Raw genomic sequence first — 27,038 nt, forward strand, 5'->3', positions numbered from 1 at the left:
AAGGTGCTCTAGGTGGGAGCCTACGACAGGACGTTACCCTGCTTGGCTCGATGTCCGACTGCCAATAAATCAGTGTACGAGGTACACTATTTCAGAAAACCTACTAAGCATTGCCTACAGCTAAATGACCATTGAAAAACCACCCATGTGCATGTGCATGTGCATGAGAGAGACAGAGGCAGGTGTGTAGCTGGAGTTACAGACACTCTTTAAAAACAAAAGCCAGGAAAACTTAAAAAATCAAGTAAAGCAAGAACACAAGCATTCCAAATAGAGAGCAACTCACCATATTAAACAATGTTTATTTTACACTTGTAGGTTACGGTTAAATATGTAGATAGAAACCAAATTTTTAGGACAAATATCTTACACACACCCCACCACCCCCAAAGACAAAATTAAAAAAAGTGAGGTATGCTATGTGAAAGAAATAAAGAGTTATCTGGAAGTTTATAATGTGAAAACAACTTTGCACACAAAATAAGTACCAGTATTGTCAGCTAAATTACTGTCGTTGAACAGTTTTGATTTCTTTCAATACATTGTAACAGTTTTACTTTTGTTGAAATTTGTTTTTGTTCAAAGAAGTATTATTTTATTCGTTTCTTTTGCCCATATATTTTTCAGAATAGTTCTAAACATCAGGTGCACAATACACAGTTTTGGGAAAATCCTTTAACTACATATATCTAAATATCCATAAGGTAAAAAGTCTGTACATTGGATGAAATTTTGAGAAGAAAAAAAAAAATGTAAATGGCTACTAACTTTATTTAAAACTCAAAAATATAGTTTATAGAATTTTTGTCTGCGCGTGTGTTTGTTTCTTTGTCTGTTCGTTAAGGCATCACTTGAAAACTACTTAAACGTTGATGAATTTTTTTATTAGTACAGTCTTTGGCTAACTTAAACACTAGGCTATATTTAATTAAAGACATCCACCCCTACAGGGGTGAAAAAAGTTTTAAGATAATTAATTACATCTCTAAAGCTAGCCTTGCAAAAGAAAATATATTGGGTACAAATAAATAAATGCACTAAAACAACCAACCATAATTTTACCATTTTGTGAATTCAAACCACAAGGAATGTAAAAAGAGAATATATAGTTAAAAAAAAAAAAACTAACACTTCTGATTCAATTATAACACGAGGTAATAAACTAAGAAAGAACAGCTTGCATATAGAGTCAATTAATTTATTATTATAAAAGTCATATCTCTGAAGATAATTAAGAGGGAAGTAAGTTAAGCAATATTACTTATAAACAATCAAAATCTACTATCTCTTTTTTACTACTTTCTGAAATTTTATTTCTTAAGAAGTGAAGGATCGTAAATGAGGTTTTAACATTTATATAAAAAAATAAAAATAAAAATAAAATTTCTCAATGCAAAAATGGAAAACATTAAAAATATTAGTACCATACTACATTATTTGAAAATAGCACCAATGCAAAAACTTCACACACAGTCTCTCACCATTTTGAAAACTTCCAGACTGCTATCTGCTGATAAGCAAAACTCAGTGGCATCCGGATTCAAGCTGTTTCTGTTTTTTTGAGGTTCGTCTGTCGCGAACATTTCTGATTCTTCTACAACATCTATTTCGTCCACTAATACCTGGTTACAATCTTCTACTTCTGCTCTCAAATTATCGCTGTCAAAATTTTTTTTGGTTCCCATTTTTATAGTCTCATCCTTAATATTTTCAGTCTCATTACAGTCTACTTCACTCTGACAAAACAAACAAAGAACTTTCACTAAACGCACACCACACACAGTTCCAGTAAGAACAAAGGGGAAAAAAAGCACAATTTTCAGCAAACCCAAAGCACAAAAGCTGTTGGACAAAAATGACAAGCCAATGAAGCAGTTTATAAGTGCTTTGCGTGCTTTGAAAGGTAGCGGTAAGTAGATAACCTAGAATGACAAAATACTTTTCTAGGTAATAGCTGCTTACCCTAAAGCCACGGCAGAGGTTCGATTCGCAAGACAGGGTAGAGCTGGACAAGTTAGAATAGGAGAGGAACTCCTTGCTAAAGAGGTGAGGGAAGGTTTGCCAGAGGGCGGATAGCTAGCAAGGAGACAGCGGGGAAAGCTCCTGAAAATACAAGGATGATGTGATAGAGGAAGGTCCAGGGAACAGCCGGTTGGCGACACGTTGGCGAGGCTAAATAACAAGTTTGGGCTACAGTTACCACATCAATAAATGAAAAGCTAATTGCTAGTTACAACCATCTCAGCAATAAATTGAAATGTTCCCTACTTAAAAGCATCTTATCTTAATTTGCATGATTCTTGCAATGGGGCAGATTGATTTAATCATTAATTTGGACATACACAATTCCTAGTTTGAACTGTATGTCACAGACAAAAACCTTAAGAATGGACACAGAAAGATGAAAACACACACACTCTGGAAACAAGCCAAAATATGCCTATGTCAAGAGTAAACTGACAATGAAGAGAGTTGCAGCAAAAAACAGTAAATACAAAGAACAATTTTGGACAACACAGCAACAGCAGAGGAACCCAATGATGATAAACAGATAATAATCTAGACAAAACCAAAAACACAGTGACACAAATGCAAACACAACAATGAAATTAAACAGGTATACTGACAACACTATGAAGCACAAACACAGTACGCATGTGGGTCCTTGTATTGTGTGTGTTTTGACCAGATTATCTGTTTATTATCTATCATGGTTGGTACCTTTGCTGTCACTGTGTTGTCCAAGTTGTTGTTTATCTGTATTTACTGTTTTTTATTGCCACTCTCTCTTCATTGTAAGTCCACCGTGTTCATCGGTGCTGTGATATTGTTCTTACTAATTCATTCCATGGAATTCTGTGTTTTATCTTTACTTTTAACTCTTGACATAGACTGATTCTGGCTTGTTTCCAGGGTATTTGTGTTTTCATATTCCTGTGTCCGTTCTTTGGGTTTTCTCTATGACATACAGTTCAAACTAGCAATGGTGTATGTCCAAAATATCGATTTGAATTAAAAGCTACTGTACATAAATATCCTATCAATACCAACACCACAGTTAAACATATGAACAAGCGAGGATGAAAGAGTAGATAAAGAAATGATATCAAAAAATACCATGAAAAAAACTGTGGCCTGCCAAATACGTAATTTTCTGCCCAGCCAAGAAAGCCCCAATAAATACATAACAATATGGTTGAACACAAGCTTGAATAAAAATAGTATTAGTACTTAGATTTGGATGCATTTCTCATTATAGAGTAGGAGGGCGGGGGGGGGGGGGGGGGGATGGAACCACATTAGTGTTTTTTTTATAATTTAAGTAAATTTAAAAAACCCAAATTTTGGAAAATAAAATAAAATTAACAGTGAAATGTAACAAAGTGAATTGTTAAAATTATGTATCAAATGAAGGAGATTTTACAAATCCTCCAAATATTGCCATGGTAATGTTTTAGAGTTGATAGTCTCATCAACAAAAAATTACATCATAATGGGAAAGCAAGTGTTTTAGGTTCTGTACTGGTCAATGACATAGCCTAACAATTAGTACGTACCATTTTAAACCTTGGCCACATCTGATTGTTTTAAGAGATTATTTTGTTTAGCAAAAACTAAGTAAAACTCTTGTTATATTTAATACTAGTTTATGTGGTATAGTTTCACACAAGACCATTGTGATAAATATATACAAGTAAACCCACCCCTCTAAGTAATGCTGTTTGATTAGTGCTGTTTCGAAGTTACATGCCAATAAATTACAACATGATTTGAAGTAGCACGGTAATAGAGTTAAATGAGCGCTGTTTTCTTACATGAATTTTCATTTCTGTGCACACACAATAGCAATAGCACTTGTGTTGCACTGATTAAAAAGCAACAAATTAGTAATGTGATGAAAAAACCAACATTTAGCTAGTTCCTTAATAGCTTATTGGCTTCCTTCTTTGCATATTGATATCCGACGACACCCGTGTGTTCAGCGGTTTATTTTACCCCAACCCGCATGTCTGCAGCAGCTCTGGAGAGTAAAGTTAGAAGCTTTCAGGGTTAGTTTATCTTGCACCTACTAGGATATGCTAGAAGCAAATAATGGCAGACACACATTAAGTAAACAAGAGTCAGGAATTATGTTGACAGGTTAAATAATCTTTCAAACAATAGAATTTTTAATTTTTCAATTCTTATAGAACTGAAATATATATCTTATATTAATAATATTAACAGCTTTTAACTCATAAATGTTGTTAGCACCTACTTAGGAATACTATGCCCACACCATATTAGGTAAACAATGTGGTACATGAAATTTTTAAATTTAATTTAAGATTGTTTAGTCGCAAACTGTTATTCAACATTTATTTAAAATGTACTTTATATTTATTTAGACATGTATTTGAACTTTAAATTAATTTTAAAGGGAGAAGTGTCCTGATTAAAATGGTAGTCAGCAGGCACACTTACCTGATTGGAAAACCAATTAATTTTGATTAACATGCACTCTTATGGTGAAAATGTACTTGATTATCGCTGTTTTTATTAGCACTATGTTTTCCTGGAACGAATTAGAACATTACTTCGAGTTGGGGGGGGTTGTTTATATATAAAACTCTTGAACAAATTAACAATAATAAGTATATTTTTGCAGACAACTATTAAGTTTTAGCTAGTTAAAAGATACAAAATAAAAGACATAATATGATTTATTTGAAAAATTAAAAACTTAAACTTTTTTCCATGTAATATTTTTTTTTCATAACATCTACATATTTCTCAAGTGCTAGCAACAGTTCTTAAAATAATCATTTATTACTACCAGACAATATTTGGAAGGAAAAACACTTTAGTAATTTTACTGTTCTAGAGGTGTTTGCAAATTCTACAAAGCTAAAGAAATTAACAGCCCAATAATTTTCAGATCAAAGACTTTCAATCATAGAATGTCCAACTACCTCTTGGCTTCCCAGTTAGACCACATCTACAAAACTTTTAACAAGTGCACATCAATTACTTCAAAGACAGATAGACAAAAAAATATCATTTCAATCCAGATGTATATCAACCAATTGAACTCATAATCAAGAACTTGAAAAATAAACAAATAAATGAATTTACATATAGTTCTAGAAGCCACCAAAATAAACAAGTCAACTTTATACAAAATGTGATAAACAATCAACTCCCAAACACACATCAGGTGAAATTATAAATACAAATAACAGTACCTTAATTTCATTGCAATTATTGCTCTCTGGTTCATCATAGCTAAGATCTTCTTGAGAGTTGTAAATGTCAATATTATCTTGATTTTCTTCGCTATGAGAAAATATGAAAGAAAAACTTTCATGCAATTCTTCTTTCAGCATATCATACATGACAGGAACAAATTCCGCCAGCCCAAAATGGTTTTCCAGTTGAACGAAAGACTTTGAAATCAATAAAAGTTCACTAATATGGGCTGAAAAATAGGTACAAGTTTGTTTAGTGACAAAAATTAAATGTTTAATTCAATCTTAATTTTATAAAATATATGATCCACACAACAAAACTGATAAAACTAAGTAGAATTAATAAAAGCGAAAATTTTCGCAAATAAAGATTTGGTAGTAATTCATCTCAAAGGCATGTATAATTTAAGAATTTAATGTAAAATAATGTTACGAACGCGAGAGACCAGACCACGATGCCAGGTTCGGAGCCGGCTGGCAGTCCTGTACAACCACTGGCGTCATGCGCCGGGCCACGTGCCATCCACTGACGTAAGACATTCCACGTATGCCTGGTCAGATTACAAGGGTCGTCGCTACCGCCCTTCCCCCTCCGCTCCCCGCGCATCGTCCCGCCTCGGCGCTCTTATCTATCGCCGAGCGACCTTGGGGATTACGTGGGCCGCCGCAACATGATCATAGACTTTTTCAAAAAGATATAGAACAAATTGTTTAAATGAATGACACTGGGATCATTAAAGATGATGAGGTTACCAAGTGATTAAAGAGTGTTGTCCGAATGTTCTGGTGGGAGAAACAGGAGTAACCCACCAGCTCTCATCACTGTCAGCCATGTTTCCCACTTGCGGAGGATCAGGGTTTTGTCTGACCCACTGGGAAGTTGAAACCTGATCTCCCTGGTGGGAGGCAAGTGGTCTGACAGTTTAATTACCCTGGCTTCTCTAATGTTAAAACTTTTAGAACAAATTTGCTGAATTCAGTACCAGTAAAGAACCTACGACTGTGATGACTGTATTAAATTCAAGACAAACATTGACAACACTGATGGCTTTAAAACGATAATAAATATCTTTAACATGAAATTTATACTCACGCTGATAATCTATAACTCTACTTAAATCCATTTTCAGCTCCTCTGAATCTTCTATCCATTTCTCATCTACATCTTGAACAGTTTGAGAATCTGCACTTCGTAGGTATTCAAATATGTACCTGTAAACACATACCAGCATTAATGACCAAAAGAACACAAATACAATTACAAAAAAACAAAATACCTCTCTGTGTCTGAATGTTCTACTCTGCTAAACCATCGGTAGAGCAGCAAGGGCTGAAAGACCCAGGCAGCCACCTATGGTACACTGGCTCTAGAAGAGTACAAAATAGTGTTCAAAAATTGTTTAATGGTTTTAATGGGCCTTCTCATTATTAAGAAAAGTACATTGAAAAATATAATTTATAATATATTTTATATGTAGAGACCTGAGAAATTTGTGATCATAAGCTAAAAAAAAAATTTTAAAAAATTTAAGATGCTTTGAAGTTAAAATGGGATTTTATATATTTAGTTCACTCTTTTACAAGAATTGCTCCACAAATAAGCTCTTATTTTATGAATAATACATTTTCACAACTTATTTGTCAAAGGTATCATCAAAATGGTACACCATAGAGAAAATCAAATCTAATTACAAACAATAAAGGTCTATACTAAATTTTTCTCATCTTCAACTGTTTTCATTTTATTGACAACTCTCCACATTTCCTGCTGTGCAGCCATTTTGTACTTTTTTGTGCTCTAGATCCCAGCACTTTGGACTCTTAACTGTGCTGTCGGCTAAAGGAAGAGTTCAGCTGCCTCTAAAATGTGTCACTTATCCCTGCCTCCCGAGCTGGCCTGGGTGTGTCTGGAAAATCCTCCCACTTCCGTCCTCTCCTCTTCACTGCAGCTACCAGCTAAGGCAACTATCACCTACTATTCCACTACAGTGGCAAAACCAAATTTTTAAATTGATATCTGCTTAAAGTTTTAAAAGATGCCATGTAAAACACTCGTACTGACGAAAGTGGCGCCATAAATAATGTTGAAGTGTTTTTTATGCTGTCTTTTGATGACTTAATTTCACAGTGACATGATTTTTCTGCAACTTTATTATTACATGCAGTCAGATAAGACCTTTTAAAAATAGAATTTTCATAAAGTTGTTTATGAGCTAGTAATACTACCATGTAATTATTTTAATAAATATCAGTATTGACCAAAATATCCAATTTTCAATACAAATGTTTCAACCGATAGCCATGGAAAAAGTAAAATAAGTTTGTCTATTCAGGTGTAATACCCATTTTAAATTTACATGTTACTAGTTCTGCAGGCAACCTTTACTCTAATTTTTCTGTAATTTAAAATTATTCTTGAATGATGTGCTTGTTAATTATTAGTCAAAAGGCATAATGTGCACTGAGTTATGCACAAATTGTATGCAGTAAAATATTTTTTGTCAAAAAGTATTGGTTATTGGATTGGTGCCTGTTTTTATCCATATTGCCCATCACTATTCAAAGCAAATACAGTTTTTTTTATGCAGAGTCTTAAACAAAAACAAGCAATATTAAATGACCTTGCTTTTTGTTAGCAAAATTTGATAAAAAATACCACTTTTAAGGAAAAATAACCTCATAATTTTTCAGGTCTCTAGTTATACATAATACGCAATACTTATTCATAGCTAATTTTCAAAAGCTTTTTCTCAGCAGTCAAAATGAAATAATCTTAGTACAAATGTTTGTTATTACCCTCTTTTAAAGCATAATTGTCGCACTCGCATAATCGTCGCACCCATATTTTTGGGAGTCAAAATTTGAATAAAAAAACTTCTCACGTAAACATTGCATGATGTTTTTGGTCACGACATTAGATTCAGAGCGCTTTGTGTAGGTATCTTTTCCGTATAAAACGGTGTATTTTAAAGTAGAAATCTAATGTTTATTCGGAAATTAACAATTTTACTTATTTAATTAACGGAAATACGAAGCTGTCTGATGTGTAAATTTTCTTTTAAAGACTTTTTAAACGTTATAACCTATCTGTTCATCTGCATTGCCGCGGTGTACTGCTTATAAAAATGTAGCCAGCGCTAGTTGGCATCTTTCATGTTTGGTTATGTTGCTTCCCGTATAGAGCGCACACACGTAGTCGAATATCAATATCTCGTCGAGTGCATACAACGCACGCTATCTGTCGAGTGCTGAGTTAACTACATTTGATTGCCCACACTCTTTCATGGTAAGTGTGTACTACGACGATAGTTACGCGCTAGTTCACGTCACATATTCAAGTGGCTTGCGTTCGGGTCACAGATTTTGTTTTTTCTATTTAAAGTTGAAAAAAGGTTTTTGTTGCATGAATTATTAATATAAATTGTTTGGCGTGCTCTTGTATCCGCCACCTTTTTTTAAAATAAATGTACTTTCAATGAACGGGTTTTGTTTTTATGATTAACTTTACCTAACAAAAAAATTTTTTTCTGCATAATCATCGCACCCCTACTTTTCAAACTTGATTTTAGTATAAAATGTGCGACGATTATGCGAGAAAACATGGTACATAATATACAACTCTTATGCTATCACATATACTGGAAGAATATCCTTGCTCTTAACTACGTTGCTGAAATTTACACTTATCAGTCAACAACTTGATGGGAGGGAATGCAAATCAGAGGAAAAAAGGTGCCAGAAAGCAGTCAGCACCAATCAGTCGACATAAACAACTTACCTAGGGCTGCCCCCCCGTTCCTTCCCATGGACCTCTAAGTTGCTTGAGTACAGAAAGACTATTCCAAATACAATATGTTTACAAGATTTCTAAAATAAAAATATCTTCATTTACTTCACCCATGCACTTTTTTTTCATAACACAACATTAACCAAGGCAAAAGCCCAATTGCAGCGTATATTGAAATCTAGTTTTGTATCTATTCCATCTAGAAATAACTTGTTTCATTCAGAAACCTATTTTCAAATAAAGTGATACATAAACTATATCTGTATAATCTAAACACTGACGAATATATAATTATAAAACATGTTTCAGTATCTAAAAGCTAAATAAATTTTTGTTTTTCTCATGTGGAAGTTTTGTGATTTATTAACTATGTAATTTAAACACTGTAAAGACACGTATTATGCAAGCGCTATCTCATTTATTTAGCAATAATCAGATGAGCTATTTGCATTACAAGCAAAAAAAAAAAGATATTGAGATGGAATTTTGAACATTAACAACCAAACAGACAACTAGAGGACCACAGACATATGACAAAACCAATAGACAAAACTAAATTCTGTAATACTGCTGCTGCTCCATTCTAAAAAAATATGGTGAGGTACTCACGAGCAAATAAATTCCTTTACTTCATCTTCAGGGCATTCTATTACACTCTCTGGTAGAAATCTGTTAGGTCTCCTGACTTCTTCAAAACCACAGAACGGCTTGGAAGGATCCCACTGAAAACAAAAACATAGGTAAAGTTCTGCCAACTTCCATGTACATCCATCAGTAATCACATTTAGGCATACAATAAAAAAAACATGATAAATGGAATGGATCAAGCTTAATATGTCACTGACATCAAGGTCTTCAAGGGAGGTGATATGCAAATTCATTTACTGATTTATACATTTTTGTAACATGCCAATCAACAGTTATAAAACATTATCCAATAAGCAGGACACATACAATCACACAAAAACAAGCAAAACCAAATACACTGGACAATAGACATACAAATAAACAGCATGGACAGAGGTTTAAGGTAATATTAAGATATTTAAAAATAAATTCCAATGCCTTTGATACTAAGGAAGTATTAACTTTTTTTTTTAATTTCAACCCTTGTTTTTAAGGTAATAGTTAGTTTTATCGAAAATGTTTTAGTCAAAAGTTTTAGATAAAGTTTAAGAGTTTTACAATAAATTATAATGCGTTTAATAGCATATCTATTTAAAAAAGTTATGATTTTTATTTCTTACTTAATTTCCACCCCTTGCAGCAGGGCCGGTCCTAGGGCGGTGCGAGCGGTGCGACCGCACCGGGCGCCATCAAGGGAGGGGCGCCAAAATCAACCGACACATGAGACGAACGACGGTGACGATCGGTCTCACGGGAAAATGGACGAATTGAGGTACCCGCCCTCCTAAGTCACGGTGTCAGATCTCCAAATTGAATGAATCCAAATTAATAATGATTATGTGTACGCCAGCTCTTTTAACGTGGCTCATTCGTATTACATTACTAGCAATTGTTTATTTACATCCTGTGTCCCACAGTTTACAGTGGCGCTTCATCCGCCCGTTACTTGAACTGCTTGGCGCCTGAGTCTTCCAATTTCCAGTCGTTCATTAGGGGCAAATGGGGCGCGGGGTTAAATTTCGTCCGTCACTTGTTTCGCTAGGCAAGCATTGTCTATTGAATTGCCAAGTCATTCAAACATGCGCGAGTGTATATCTGTGTTGTACAGTGCGTGTGTCGTTAGATTATTACAGAAGAATTCTTAATAGAAAACAGAAGTAGGTAAGTATTGTTTATATAAGTTCCTTTCTAGTAGTGGAGCGCAGATGCGGATACCGATTAATCGCATATTAACAGCAACGTATCCAAAGTTTTGTAAATATGGCGTCTTCGTGCATGTTCGGCGATGTTTGTTTTAACGAATAAGAAATACATATTGCGACAAGACGTTGGCGACACTTAATTTCCATACATATACATTGCATTGAAATGTTATTAACGTTTACTTGTTCTAAACGTTCACAATCGTTCTGAAATTATCTCCGTTATTTTAGTACAGTTATTTTCCGATAATAATCTTAACTTATTTAAATGTTAACATATGAATCTTTAACTCAAGTATATCCTATTCTATGTCACTGATTTCCTGATATCATGTATGTAACGAGTGATGGTTAAATGTGTCTTTTACAGATTAAAAAACATGTCACAGTCTTCAAAAAAATTGTCTGGTGCACAAAACTTAAAAAGGAAACGGATAAAGCAAGCCGAAACTGAAAAATCTGCAAATTTGCTATCAAAATTTTTGAGAGTCGAAAAGTTATCTGACCCTTCATCACCAGAACTTCAATATCAACAAGCAATAGAAGAAGACCCGCTTGAAAAAAGTTCTGATCTTGAAGATACACAGCACCATTTTCAAGAAGATTTAGCTGTTCCTGGAACCTCTTCTGCATCTCAAAATATTACAGAAGAAGTTGTAACAGATGAATCGTTATCATCATCTTTTAAAGAGAGAAAACTAGATGATATTTCAAAATGGCCGCTTATTATTGACTCTGCAACAAAAGATTAAATCCTTCTTCGAGGCCCTGTTTGTAATGAAATGAACAACGAAAATTACCCAAAGAATTGTGACAGGCGTCATTTTTCAAATTCGCATTTTGAAAAAGTAATGCCAAATGGGGAGATTTTTAAAAGAAAATGGCTCGTGTACTCTAAATCTGCAGATAAAGTATATGGTTTTTGCTGTCGTTTACTCAACACAAACCCCAGCTCTAATTTGGGAAAAGAAGGATTTGACGACTGGCGGCACTTATCAACGCGTCTCAAAACACACGAAACATCCTCAGATCACCGACGTGCTTTGAACAGTTGGATACAAGCATCTATTAGGTTGAAGAACTGTAGCGGGATAGACAAACAATTACAAAACAGATTGAAGATGAGAAATCGAGATGGGTTGCTATCCTCGAAAGAATGATGTTGATAGTGTTCTTCTTGGCAGGCAATAATTTGGCGTTTAGAGGGAGCTCTGAAACATTATACACCCCTAATAATGGCAACTTCTTGGGTTTGGTGCAATTATTAGGAAAATTTGACAATGTGATTATGGAGCACCTCCGCCATGTTGTAAACAAAGAGACTAATGTCCACTATTTCAGCAAATGCATTCAAAACGAATTAATTGGCTTACTTGGAAGTGAAGTTCGAAATAATATAGTGAATATGGTAAAGTCAGCTAAATACTTCTCCATCATTATGGACTGCACTCCTGATGTAAGCCACATTGAACAAATGTCACTAACATTCCGGTTCGTTGACGTTAATGAAGAAGAAGTGGAAGTGCGAGAGTGTTTGTTGCTTACAAGCCAGTAAGTGACTCTTCGGGAGCAGAACTCACTGGCCTCTTTCTTGATTAGATTGTACAAGAATTTGATTTAGACATAAACGATTGTAGAGGTCAAGGCTACGATAATGGAGCGAATATGATAGGAGTGAACAAAGGTGTACAAACCAGAATTTTAAACCTATATCCTCGGGCATTTTTTAATCCATGTGGCTGCCCCAGCTTGAATTTGGTGATAGCAGATGCAGCCAAAAGTTCCGTTAAATCTATTTCTTTATTTGGATTTCTCCAAAGACTATTTGTTTTCTTCTCTGGATCAACCAAACGATGGGAAGTGATATCCAAGCACATAGACAGATTATCATTAAAAAAAAGTTTGCGAAACTCGCTGGGAGAGTAGAGTTTCTAGTCTTGCTGCTGTTCGCTTTAACTACACTTCAGTTCGTGAAGCCCTTCAAAATCTTCATGAAGAAACTAATGACTCAGTTGCAGCATCAGAGGCATTGTCGCTTATTCAGAATATGGAGCAATTTGAGTTCATTATTACAATGGTGGCTTGGTATGATATATTGTTTCAAGTAAACATTGTAAGTAAAGCTATGCACTCTGAAACTATGGACTTACCAAATGCATCGCAATGACTGAAAAACTGTTCGGAATTCGTGAAAGAGTACCGTAGCTTTTCCTCAACTCTAATTACAGCTAAAGAAATAGCGTCTCTAGCCGAAATAAACCAAGTTTTTAAGGCAGTCCGATCGCGAAGAAAAAAACTGTTATTTGAATACAAAGCCTTAGATGAAACACCAACTGATTGGGAGAAATTATATAAAATGAACGTTTTTTACCCGATGATAGACACAATTGAGAATACATTGGTTACACGTTTTCAACAACTGTCAAAATTCAATGATACATGGTCACTTTTGTACGACATTAAAATAATTCCAGAAAAATCCATGTTGGAAAAAGCCTGTGCTGAATTGCAAATCACTTTAACCGATGGAGAAAAATGTGACATATCTGGTCATGAATTGGTTGAAGAACTTGTGAGCCTGAACCCATTACTAAGAGATCTTCAGTCAGGAGAGCCAATAAAAGTACTTCGACTTATAAAAAAAATGATTGGCAAGATATTTTCCCGAATGTATGGACAGTGCTTCGTATCTTGCTAACTGTGCCTATAACTGTTGCCAAAGGAGACGAAGTTTCAGTAAATTAAAACTTATAAAAACCTACCTACGGTCTACTATGTGCCAGGAAAGAATTTTGTCTATAGAAAATGCTATTGCCCAAAAGTTGAATTATTCTGACTTGATAAAAAAATTTGCAAGTGCTGAAGCTAGAAAAGTGATTATCTAGGTATTTTTTAAATATTTTTACTACATGTCTACATACTTTTTGATTAATGTTTGCATGGAACATAGAATAAATTAAAGTTGACAATCATTATATTTATTATTATTATTTGTCATTTGTCCACTACATCTATCACATATAGGTAATCGCACAAACTGGTCAAATGAACATTTCTAAGATTTGACATTTTAGACAGCAGTAATTCGGCTTAATAATCTGAGGCGGCTGCTTTTTTTGGTGGAAAATTAAGCAACCAGTTTAACAATATTTTTTTTATTTAGAGGGGCGCCATTTTTAGATCTCGCACCACCTAAAAATTTTGATAGGACCGGCACTGCCTTGCAGTAACGGTTTGTTACATAAAATTTACTTTAGACAAACATTTTCAACAATATTTACAAAGTTAAACAAAAATAAACATTAATTCAATATAATACATAGTAGGGAAGTTGTATTTATTTTCTTATTTCAACCCCACGATTTTTCAACCCCTTGCAGCAATGGTTCATCTAAAAAAAATTGTTTCAGACAAATTTTTTAATAAAAATTATAAGATTAACAAACAATTTTATTGAATTCAATTTTGTGCCTACGAAGGGAGTAAGTATTTTCCCCCTCCAACCCTTATTGTCTCAACCCCTTGCAGTTATGGTTAACCGTATCAAAAATTTATTCAAGCGATTTTGGTATTACTCCTACGAGATATAATAAGTTCAAACGGATGTGATATTTTCCATATTATGGAAGTTACAGCAATTTTTCTGTTTTTCAAAAAACCATCCCCTTTGGACTGATATTGTGATATTGTGAAACATTAACGAACTCAACCGAGATTTTCCACTAATAGATTTTATGTATCGGTTTGAAAGTGATTTGAGAAAAATTTCAGCAGGTTTTTATATATATATATATATATATATATATATATATATATATATATATATATATATATATATATATATATATATATAAACCTTCCGAAATTTTTCACAAATTGGAATTTATTTTTAAATAACTTAATGTTACCTTAAACCTCTGTCCAAAAAAATTTTTTATACGGCCACGTTTTAATGAAAGGGATGAAAAATAGTTTTTGAAGGTCAAAAATAATTGTTTTACTACTACCGTAAGCATAATATGGAATTTGTTAAGACATTCAATGCTGGATTAATTGAGTTAAAAACATTCAGAATATTTTTGCTGCATGAAATATGAGAAAATGTTTAATTAATTAATTAATTATATATATATATCTGTGTATTTATATATATATATATACATATATATATGTATATAAACTCTTGAGTTGACCATGATTTTGGGATCTATGGACCATGAAACAAAAAACTATATAAAAATTTTCCAGACATCGCACCACGGTGTCTAGAATAGATAGTATTTCTTAGAAATCTACCTAAAACGTATCTAAGTATATGTACTTTGTGTTCGGACAAGGAAGCTAAGGTAAGTCAAGGATAGTTTTTTTTCCTTATAACTTTAAGAAATTTAACTTGGATATTTTTAATTTTTTCACTGTTAGATTTGATAATGTAATTCCAAATTACTGAACCATATTCTAATCTTGATCTTACTAAGGCTACATAAAATGTACAAATAAAATAATTTTTGTATTAGTAGCATAAAAGGTGATGTATTTAATTAATACTAGGGTTCTATGGTAACTGGAAACTAAAGAGTTGCTATGTTGATGATAGTAAAAACTAGAATCTAATATGATACAAGATCTTTATTAAAAAGCAGTGTTCAAAATTTGTGTGTTGTCTAACTTGTAATTATACCTAACAGGGTGTAGTTTTCTTGTAAATGTTATTTTAGTTTTTCCTTTGTTAAGTGAAACAAGGTTTATTTTACACCTGAGTAATATCATTAATAAATATGTTAAACAGTGTAGATAATGTACCTCCTAGTTGAATGCCCGATTTGCATATTTAAAGAGTTAGTATTGTTTATTGATACAAAAAAAATCTTTTTCTTTGATAACTGGAGAACCAATTTATATATTTATTGCATATACCTAAATTTGACAGCTTTTCCAATAATATATAGTGATTTACATTATGAAATGCTTTAGCTAGATTGAAATAGTAAACATCTACCTGATCCCTGTTTGTTACATTATAAATAGACTTAAGAAAGGATATATATTCAAATACTTTCTTGCAAATCTATTTAGTAAAGACATGAGTCTATATTTCGTGCCATTTAATAAGTAACCATTTTTGTGGACAGAAATAATCTTGGAAATTTTTTTTATTTAATGAAAAAACTTGGGTTTTAATACTATTATTGAATATATATTGTAACAGGGGCATGAGTAATTGATAGCAACCTTTCAAAATAAAAGTTTGATATTACATCTGGTCCAGCTGACATGGTAAATTTTAGATTTAATGTCCACAGGTACCAGGCTCTTCGAGATAGTGGGAAAAGAGATTTAATCAGAGATAGTATTTGACAATTGAGGTTGGTGATATTTGTTTGATGGAACATAAACACTTGTAAAATATTGAGCAAAATAATTAGATATTATGTCATAGGGTCCCTAGAAGCAACCCCATTAACATCGAAAGATAACTATTGATAACTGTCTTTCATGACTTCAACATAGCTCCAGAATTTTTTAGGGTTTTTCTTAATGTTGTTTACTTTTTGAGTCAAGTATATTTTATCCCGTTTTATAATTTTCATTACTGTTTTATGATGGCGCAAATAATACGTATAGTATTGAAGGTTTAAACCAATGGTGGTATTTTGAGACACTCTGAAGCCATTTTTGGCTACACGTAGCCTACCGAGGCCACTTGAATACGACTTGTTTATAATATGAACAGTGGACAATCGAGTAGCGTATTGCGGAGAAAAACTTCAATGTGATCCAGAATAGACGTTTTGTGTAAAAACTTGTAATTAGATGAAAATATTTGAGATAAATGTGCATTATGTCAGCAAAATTTGTTCGTGGTACACGGGAAAACGTATCAACATTGACAAAAGTTGTGCGCTATATCCAATAAATTAATACATAACCTCACATCATTTTGCCGGGACTGAGACGGAAATTCACAACAAACGGGAATTCATTATAGACGGGTTCACTATAAACGGGTTCTACTGTATACAGTGAAACCTCTATTTAACAAATCTCAAGGATACGTATAGTATTGAAGGTTTAAACCAATGGTGGTATTTTGAGACACTCTGAAGATTTATGAATAAAGTAAATTTTTCACTTTCATAAACCATAAAAGCCAAAATAATTTGACTTTTTATTTCAGTGTCCGCACAATGGCAACGGCAGTTGTGTAACATTAAATACAATGCAATGAATTTGCAATGCAACGAATTAGTAATGCAATGAAATAATGCGATGAATCAACAAACTATATTTTGCTTTTCCTCAATAGCTATTTGCTTCCTTCATTGCATAATTATTTCCGACAAAGCCCAAGTGTTCAGCAAACATTTATATTCCGCCATCCTGCATGTCAACAGCAGCTATTGAGAGAAAAGCCAGAAGCTTTCAAGGCTAATTTACTTTGCGCCACTAGGATGCATAATGTTATGCCCAAGCCCTAATATGTAAACAATGCAGTACATGAATTTTTAAATTTAATTTTAAGTTGTTTAATCTCTAAATGTTATTCAACATTTATTTAAATGTACTTCAAATGTATTTAGATACAAATTAGTACTATAAATTAATTTAAACTGGAGTAATGTTTTGATTAAAATGGTAATCAGCAATCACACTTACCTAATAGGAAAATGAATTTTTTATATAAAAAAAATATCTTATGTAAAAAAAATATATGTGACTAGCACTGTTTTGATTAGCATTCTTTTATTGAAACTAATTAGGGCATCACTTTAAGGGAAGGGTGTTTGTTATAGTGTTAGTCTAGATAGTCGGGATAAAAAAAATTTTTTTTTTACATTATTTAAATGTTTTTCTGTTATCCATGGATCCCTTTCCAGTCATCATCCCAGATAATCTGGAGTCTACTGCAGTCATAAATTTTGTAGTTTCATTATGCCGAAATCATTTTCATTAAATGAATATCTACAGCAGGATGCTGCAACTATTTTATAACAAGTGCTCAAACTGCTTTCGTCACTTCACGATGTGGCAGATTTGCAAAGCCAAGATCTAACCAATTTTTGGTAGACTGAGTATTGTTGTAATCCCAAACCAGTAGTAAAATTAAGTAAGGATTGTGCCTGTAGCTTTCAAATACAAACAGAATGAATGAGTACGAGAAACAGGAGCAGCCCGAGAAAACAGCTACATGAATACACTTCATCATACAAACTGCTAAGAGATACAATATATTAGACATGTCATTAACTCCCTCTGTTTCCATAATAAATAAACCACATCTGTAATTACATAACTGGAAATAAAAATAGAAAATCTCTACAATAACAAAATAATACAAACAAAAACACGCTCCAAAACACTAACGGTTAGCAAGAAAATTACAGCAATTACTCACCATAAATAACTCTTTAGTTCTATCCGGCTCACTTCGTTCAGCATCATACATGCTTAACAGTGCTTCCCTGCAAATATAACAACTCTAAATAAAAACAAATTAAAACTGTACCCATGCCATCTCAGCTGTTCTGAACAAGACAGTGTATCATGCAAATAAACAGTTAACAGACAAAAAAAAGCCCTATTTTCTTAAAAGAGTACTTATCAGCGCTGATTAAAATGAAAATCTGACAACCACTTGAAAACCTTGTAGAATGGGGTTTTAAATAGCAGTGACTGAAAATATAATTATGAGCAATCAATCACATGGCTTACAAAAAGTAAAGTTCTAAAATATGTTGAAAAATTTTTATGCATATATTTGCTCTGTACTGAACATACAATATTTAGATGGAATAACAAATAATTTTATTGTTTTGTTGAGTGGATTTAGACTAGGGTGCAAAATCCTCAAGTTGTTGGCAAATGAAAACTACTTTTATTAAAAGATGTTCCTTTTTTTTAAAGAGAATTAAAGCGTTTATTTTTTTTTTGTAATTGATTCTATTTATCTACCAGTATAGTCAACTGTCGGTGGGCATGTAACGAATAAAAATAAATAAAATAAACCCTGCAGAACAGTAATTAAAAAATAATACCCAATTTATAAACTGAAAAGGTGGCAAATACAATACACGTATTTTACAAAAATATACACAAATCAAACAAATCTTAAATACTTACTCAGTTAAGTCGGAACCACAGTCTTCATCATGCAGGTTCATCTGAATGCCAACATCAACCTCATAGTCTTCATTTTCGATGTACTCACTCTCAATGTCATAGAGACTCTCTTGTGATATCCCGACTTCATCTTTACACATCATTACAGAGTGTTCGGTCTGAGTCTTCTGGTCTGAAAGAACTATCTTATCCTCAGCGTTCTTAACAGTGATGATTTTCACACCTTTACATACCAACGACTTGGGTTTATAAGTGTCTTTTAAAAACTCATCAACTTGTTGATCTTTTCGACTTTTTGGCATGTTATGCTTTTCTACCGCTTCATTTTTATTTGTTAACTTGAGATTTTCTGTTTGATTTTCCTGTTTGAGGTTATTCTGATTATTTTCCTGATCAAGTTCCAGATCTGACTTGCGATATCTTTCTTGTCTACGTTGCTCTCTCAGCGACTCATGTTCCCTTTCTTTTGATTTTTCTTGACATGAACGCTGCTTTTGCTGTAACAATATTACATCAGAAAAATGAGTTAACGGAAAAAAAATTCCATCTCTTAGGAATTTAAACTTTGAAATACATATCTGTATGTGAATTAATAAAACTTAGCTAGTTACAGCACAGTTTGAGCATTAACAGTTTTCAAACTGTCATCATACCTTAAGCAACAAATGTTGAAGTTTGTAGTGCACAAAAAATGTAAATTACTAAACTTGAACAAAGATATTTCAAAACAAACAAAAACCTATGTCCTAATTTTTTTAACTAACAACTTATTTAAGTATTCCATTATATGAAGCAAAAATTAAGTGATAATACTGTTATTCTTATTTAAGATGACAAAAGAAATAACTAATATTATTTGGAACTACTAGTACCAATGTCACTATTTAAAAAAAAAAAAGTACAGTTAAATTTTTATGCATAAACTAAATAAATTCACATCAACTTCAGAATGAAAAACTGAAGATGATTCTCGGGCTCACTGACATGTGGTTTACCAAAATACTTTCCAACTGTGTAAAATCTTTACATTTATATCAATATTTTTAGATGTGAACACTGATTTCTACCACTGATATTGCATTTAAAAATTGTCTCAATTAAATATTGTGGAAGAAAGTATACTAAATTAAAAGAGCTGAGGACTGAAGTATCTGCTAGTGGCAAAAAAACCATGCTGACCTTAATATAAAAGACATGCTGAAAAGACACTGCGATGATTGCGCAAGCATTGCTGTTTTAGTGTTTTGAGGTATGTTTTAATTGCCAATTGTTTTAAATGCCAATATTACTTCAACTATCCAGTTATTTCTTCTATTCCTACTAAGTATGCTGATGTGCTTACCTTTTCCCAAAGAGATTCTGAATTTAAATGTTTTCTCCTGAAACAAGAACCAAAAACTGTGAGTCTAGCAAAACATACATGTAATTTGTTTATCAACAATTAATATTCCTGAGAAACATTACTGTTTCAGAACAGTAAGGATGTGTCCTTACCCATGCAGCCTTAACCAAAACCTGGTACATCAGCAAAGAAATACTTTTTTGGCAGTCTGTGTCATCTGTTGTTGGCTTTTGCAAATTTTTCACACTCAATTTCAGGAAAATTCCCATTTTGACACATTTAAGTAATAATAGACAATCATAGATACACTTTTAAGGGTGTGAACAGCAGTTGACTAGCTAAGAAACAGACTATCGTAACAACTACACTAAAAGACAGCGCTACCAACCCCTCAAAGGCCACAAGGATGCATGTAAATAGATGAGTGTCTCAACCTTTCATGAGAGACTGCATTAGCAATTCTATAAGGCTCCTTAGAGCTATTCACAAGTTCAACATGAACGACTTACATCCCTAAGGGCCCCATCTACCTGGGCACATATCAGTGTACAGGTAAAACAACGTAATTTTAAAACTACTCAAGCTATCAGAGTGGAGTCTGTTTACAAAAAGCATTTATGAATTTACTGATGACTAATAAACAGTTTTGCTTCCAAATTAAGTTTTTAAACTATATTTTTAGAAGAGTTAAAATGGCTAAAAGGGATGTATCCAGAGTAATTTTTAGGCATAAAACAACCAGTACAGATTCTTGAAAGAAGCTTAATGTTACAGTCACCATTCAAATTTCATAATGGTCCTATGCATGACGAGAAGACTGCATGCCTGTTCAGAGCCTTGCACTTAGAGGTGATACCATACTAGAAGCACCAGCAAATGTTACACTTATCATCCCACCTCATTAATACACACACACCCTTGACTAGGCGGGTCCCTTTAAGAGTAAAAAGTCCTTTAAGGAGCTATTCAGAAACAATCTATATATTACATGTCACACTGTTAATAAGCAACATATAAACATATATTCTACAAGTTCAATTTAAGACAAATGACTGTAAGGTCTGTGACCTGGCACGTTCAGGACACTGGCCAAGCTGGATTAGCAAGTTTTGCCAGATTAAAAAACTGTGAACATAGTGTTAACTAGAATACCATTTGAAAATGTGAAACATAACCTGAAAGAAAACAGGAAACACTGTACTGAAATTAAAACCAACAGCAAAGACAAACACTGAACAAACTAAATATGCCGGTAGTGCAATAATGCAACCTGGCAGCTAAAGTCAAGAGCTGGAATCCTCCCAGAAAAAAAAATCTGGACATGAGTGGCTCTATTGGTACTGGATCACAGAAAGTGTTGAACCATAAAATCCTTAATTTTAAGACCTTTCACAGACATCTGTTTATAACAAGGAAACATATTTAGTTTCATTTCTCTCTTAACTGTGTGGTTTATTCGCTTGAAAATGTTATGTTAATTTTTAAGTTGATGACATTTTACAGCTATCAGATAGTATTAGGAAAATATCTGTAGAGAAAACTTGTGATGAAACACAAAATGCAAGATATGTTAAGGATGAAAGTTATTGGAGAATCTCTTAATTAAAGTAAAGAAAATAAAAGAAAAGAAAATAATCAACTCCCCTGGTGAGACCAAGTCTTTAATGGTTCAACATTTTATTGTATGAATAGTGTGTGCTAGTGGGAGTATTTCATTGGATATCTCACAGAACTTGTGTGTCATCAGAGATATCCTGAAAAACAAACATCTGCAGCAAGTTCCTCTTGTATACTTGCAGCGACCATTTTTTGTCCTTGCCTGTATGTGTTGTACCCACTGCTTAAGCCCTCAGCCATTGGTGTGCACGTGACAAATTAGAAAAAAAATAAGTTACTACATCAAGCTGCAAACCCGATACATTCTAAATTTTCTGTTAGGTTGCATGGCCGTCTGGTATTTTTTTCCAGCTTAGCTGATCCGTGTGACGGATCCGGCCACCAGACGTGAAAATGCCAGTTCTTATAATCTCAAAATGAATGACTTTACGAGCCGCCACAATCGCACGTCCTGTCGGCACAGTACTTGAACAACGACTGACGAAACACAGCACATCACAAAGCACTACGAAAATTTCAGTTAGCTGGGGGACTCACCCAAAATACTGCCTTATTATTGGCTACATTTATTAGTATTTAGTGATTCCCTCTGAGGGCTTCCCCTCGCTCGGTCACATGTCTCTCTATCCTTCTCCCACACCTTCCCTCGCTTTATAATTTCACATAGAATTTGGGGATTCCCATCAGATATTCTTACGATCTGGGCTAACGTCTGTCTCTTACACCAAATGCAATAAATTATCGTCTTTCAGCACCGCTGTGCCGCTGCATGTCTTTCTTTTTTTCTACCCACAATATTCACTGTCTTAAAACCACTATAAAACTATTATTATAAAAAGGACATTTAAATGCAACAAAATACCGAAATTCTCTTACATAAATAATAATCAAAACAGCAAAGTGAAAACCAATAAAATTATATTTTGGAATACTTAAACATTGTATTTAATTACAATATAAACAAGAATAAAATAGAAGTATGACAAATTAGATCACTATGACCTTGAAGGCTGATATATTGCATAACTGAGAAAACATAATTGTAATCTTTATTTCAATTTTTTTGTTTGTTAAAACTGGGGAAGGCAGGGTCTTGCAACATTACACCTTTCCAGACCTGTATTTCCCAATTAGATTAGTTTGATATCTAATCGTGTAAGTCATGCACTTATAACCCAATACATTTCGTTCTAGTATTTATTTAAACATGTTCACAGTTACCATGTGTAATTAATTGCACTTCCGTGACTCGGATAATATATATGTATATATATTTTTTTCCAAACAAACTTAAAAATTTAACAATTAAACAAACTTCAAACCCTTCTAATATAATAAGATTTGATGTGCAAAGACCTTGCAGACATTTAGAGGTTTCAATTTCAGCAGTTTGTCCATCAAAAGTATGAAGTAACCAAACTTTTTTTTGGATGGACAAAATTTTTCAGGTCATCTTATTGGCTGCAGGTCACATGATTTACGGACGATGACGGACTGACGGAGGAAAGGAACTATTGTAATTCCTGCTTGCTAAAAGCCTAGTCAATGCTTCAGCAGAAAATACAAACAGAAAACTTCAAGACCATTTTTTTTACTTACCTTTGTGGTGATTATTTTCGGGCAAGAGGCAAAGTTTGTTAAATTACAATTATGTGGATAACGTTTATATGTGGTGTGGTGTTCAACATCAAAGAAATATGTCAAGTCTTGAGAAAAAATTTTCTTAAGTATTCGACTTATGATGATTCATTGTTATATCACAAGTTTTTGTGATATAACAGGATCTTTCTATGTACAAAATTATAACAGCTATCATCATGTACCACAGGATCATGCTATCCGTATCTAAGAAGGAACTTTGATACATGATACACAATAATTACCCACACATAGTTAACATGGCAGAAATGATATACTGACTAAAAACACAACTTCATGCTGAACTAAACATTTTCCAAATAATTCAAATGTAACAAACTTGATCTCCAGACTCAAAATAATCCGTACAAAAGAAAGTAAAACTAAAAAAAAAAAAAAAATACATATCATAAATGGATTCACACTCATAGTTAACATGGTTGTAATGGTATACTGATGTAAATACATTTCTTCAGTTATGAACGTTTTTCTTAGAATCCAATAGGAATTTTCAAACGCTGTTTTCAGGGTGAATAGAGAAAGGACTGTAGTGTTTAAGGTTGGGTAGCAAACCTATGATTAAACATTCACTGACTTTTCCAGGTTTGGAAAAAAAATATTTCCCTAATCACTGATATTTAGTCATCAATAACCATCAAATATCCTAAATCAAAATTGTGACTCATAGACATTATTGCAGCAGGCAACTATAAATTATTTCATCACACTACTGTCAATACTACTTAAGTCAATGTATATGGTCAATGTGCTGATATAGGTACTTATGAGCAAAAACTAATGGAAGGAAAACTTTTTGTAACACTTAAAGCACGTTTCCACTGACCCAACAGCAACTGGCGACATTTTGTCGCCATTACAAATGCTATAGTTGAAAAGGCAACATGTATCCTGTCGTTTCTAAAAGAATAGTTTCCACTGCTGTCGCTTGCAGCAGGCAATAGGTTGCCTGTTACATGTCTACAAATACACATAGTCGTTCATTAAAATTAAAAGAACAACAGCAGCTGCTGCATTTTTTTGTCTTGAATGCTGCTGCTATTCAGCGAAAGAGGAAATAATGTTGGTGAAGAAGAGAGATATTCTTAGAGATAGTGTGCCATTTCAAGATTATTTTGTGATGAAGCTAATGGCAAACAATTAAGTCCTCTCCAAAAAATTAACTAGAATGTGAAAGAAAATTTTGAATATATTCAACAACAGTGGTCTATTATTTTTATTTTTTTTTTTTTAATTTTTATTAGTCTAGGGTCAATTGTTTCCTTAGCTTAAGTGTCAGGCCCCACTGTACTATACACAATTTAAATACACCATATTTGTTACGATGACAATTTTTATTTTATTTTAATTGCTTTGTCGTTATTTTGAAAGATGAAAAAGTAACTGAAATCTAATTGCTTACATTTAACTAAAACATGTTTTATATAAAAATATACTTTACGTTTATCAACCAGTATTTTTCAAAGTGAAACAGAAATTGTGGTAAAAATATACATCTCAACTAATGAATAAAAATATTAAATTTTACATCTTACATTACAATTCATTTTAGGAAGGAAAATAAAAAATTTTGCGGGCCCCAAAAACCCATCTGGCCGGCCGCAGGTTGCTGACCACTGTTTAAGAAAAATGAGAGCAAAAAATATTGAAATGAGACCAATCGGTAGTTTCCAGTACCACCAAAGTGTTTTTTTTAATGCAGCAGTTAATGTTTCCTAAGAATTTCTTTTCCCATTGTATCACAAATTTATTAATTCCCAAATCATTAAGCCTAAACTAAGTCGCCATTCCTTTAATTGTGTTGAACTTAAATTATTACCTTGTATTATGGGAGCATAACATTCTAAATTATTGGTAACTGTTTGTATTTCTCTCAATAAAAGCTACTGTCTTTTCCTTGTATTACTCCACGTCCCAGCCAGGATGGGAAGCTCAGCGATAGCTGACGACACATGGCAGGCAACAGGATCTTGGAAAAATAACGCACTCACAACTGTCACTTGCATCGTGCAACCTCTGTTGAACCAGTGTAAACACTCAGGGCTCTGCAACAATGTCGCATTCTACATGTCACAATGTTGCCTCAGTGGAAATGTGCCTTTAGATACATTTTGGTAGGGGGGGGGGGGGGAGGGAGAAAAAGAATGTGTACATGGAACTGGTACAAATCATAATACATCTCTGCTGAAACTTGAGTTTTTCATTAACCTTGTCATTAAAAACAGTGCCTGACTACCTAGGAAATTTCCTGATTTTTTCCTGTTGCTGAAAATCTGTGAGTCCATTGGTGGAATTTGAATTTATGTATTAGGAAAAAGCCGCTACTGTAGCATTTTACTTGCTTGTTTTTTTGGATCCGCCATTCTCATTATGACGGGACTTTGTACATTAACCGTGCAAACAAATATTTCGTTGTGATACACGTTGGAACCAGTATGGTGGAGGCGGCCGGCGTAGCAGCAGCACTCAAAACCGTCTTAACATGTGTGAATTGTATCACAAACAATTATATGTTTGTAAACAAAAATGTAAGTTGTCTAAATTTAATTAAAATCGGCTGGTCTTATATTAAAGGGCACGACTACTTACAATATAACTAATAAAGATAATATGCTGAACAAAATAAACACGCACGCCTCCGACTTAAAATCAACAAACACAGCAAAAGCACGTGCACCAACATATCACTTCAAATGTATTTACTAATCACATTAATATTACACAGATGAACTCCCGATATCGAAACGTCAAAGCTATTATCTTTGACGTACCTTGCAATCAAAGTAAGCAACACTTCATGAAGGCATAGACCGGGGTAATTATTGCTGACTCTTTATATTTCTCGTGCACGGGTGCTTGAGTACATATTCCTAACCTCTCTCGTCAAGTGAGTCAAATTAAATATAAAGTACTTGATACACGAAGCCTGAGAAAAATTAAATTAACCATAACCGTTGCAAAACGTTAAATAACACAATGTTAACAGTTCCTTTGGACAGATCTAATGTTTAATGAGCTGAACAGCTGAAGTTAGCTCTATCCGTCGGCTCTATCCTGCCGCCCGGGACAGAGAGCTTGGGAAAAGAACAGCCTAAGTCATTCCACGCAACTACGGCAATTTCCAAACCAGTTTTTATATTTTTATAACCAAAATGTGCAAACTTAACGATAGAGCGGTTACATGGCGACCTTCATACATGTGTGTACTATCAATAAAAATTAAATTTAGAGTGAGAACCATCGTACAGGTTACACCAGGGCCGTTGAAGGCCAATGTATGGTTTTCACGGTGTCTCTAAACAACAATTTTTCTCCCCACTTTGGCCACTGGTACCGATAGAGCTGGTACATAGGTACCTTCCTACAGGTATACACTTTCAAATAAAAAAATTGGTTGTCTGTAAAGTCAGTTTACGGACGATAGTTTAAAGTGACGTCATAACAAAACATTGATGAAA

General features: G+C 33.5%; 1 protein-coding gene across 10 annotated transcripts in view; it reads right to left on the bottom strand.

Annotated features, from left to right (window-relative positions):
- Positions 1-27,038, bottom strand: part of LOC134528074 (E3 ubiquitin-protein ligase TTC3-like) — a 170,326-nt gene that overhangs the window by 77,086 nt on the left and 66,202 nt on the right. For 7 of the 10 annotated variants that reach the window (XM_063361300.1, XM_063361302.1, XM_063361299.1 and 4 more), the window contains exons 15-21: positions 20,308-20,344; positions 18,966-19,462; positions 18,241-18,307; positions 9,625-9,737; positions 6,322-6,440; positions 5,226-5,458; positions 1,482-1,736 (exon numbers count right to left, since the gene is read on the bottom strand). In XM_063361300.1, coding sequence (XP_063217370.1) covers positions 1,482-1,736; positions 5,226-5,458; positions 6,322-6,440; positions 9,625-9,737; positions 18,241-18,307; positions 18,966-19,462; positions 20,308-20,344 — 1,321 coding nt within the window. The remainder of the gene's footprint in view (positions 1-1,481; positions 1,737-5,225; positions 5,459-6,321; positions 6,441-9,624; positions 9,738-18,240; positions 18,308-18,965; positions 19,463-20,307; positions 20,345-27,038) is intronic. The other 3 variants (XM_063361307.1, XM_063361306.1, XM_063361304.1) reach the window with 1 other exon arrangement.

This window comes from Bacillus rossius, chromosome 1 (genome assembly GCF_032445375.1).
Source record: "Bacillus rossius redtenbacheri isolate Brsri chromosome 1, Brsri_v3, whole genome shotgun sequence".
NCBI classification, from domain to species: domain Eukaryota; kingdom Metazoa; phylum Arthropoda; class Insecta; order Phasmatodea; family Bacillidae; genus Bacillus; species Bacillus rossius.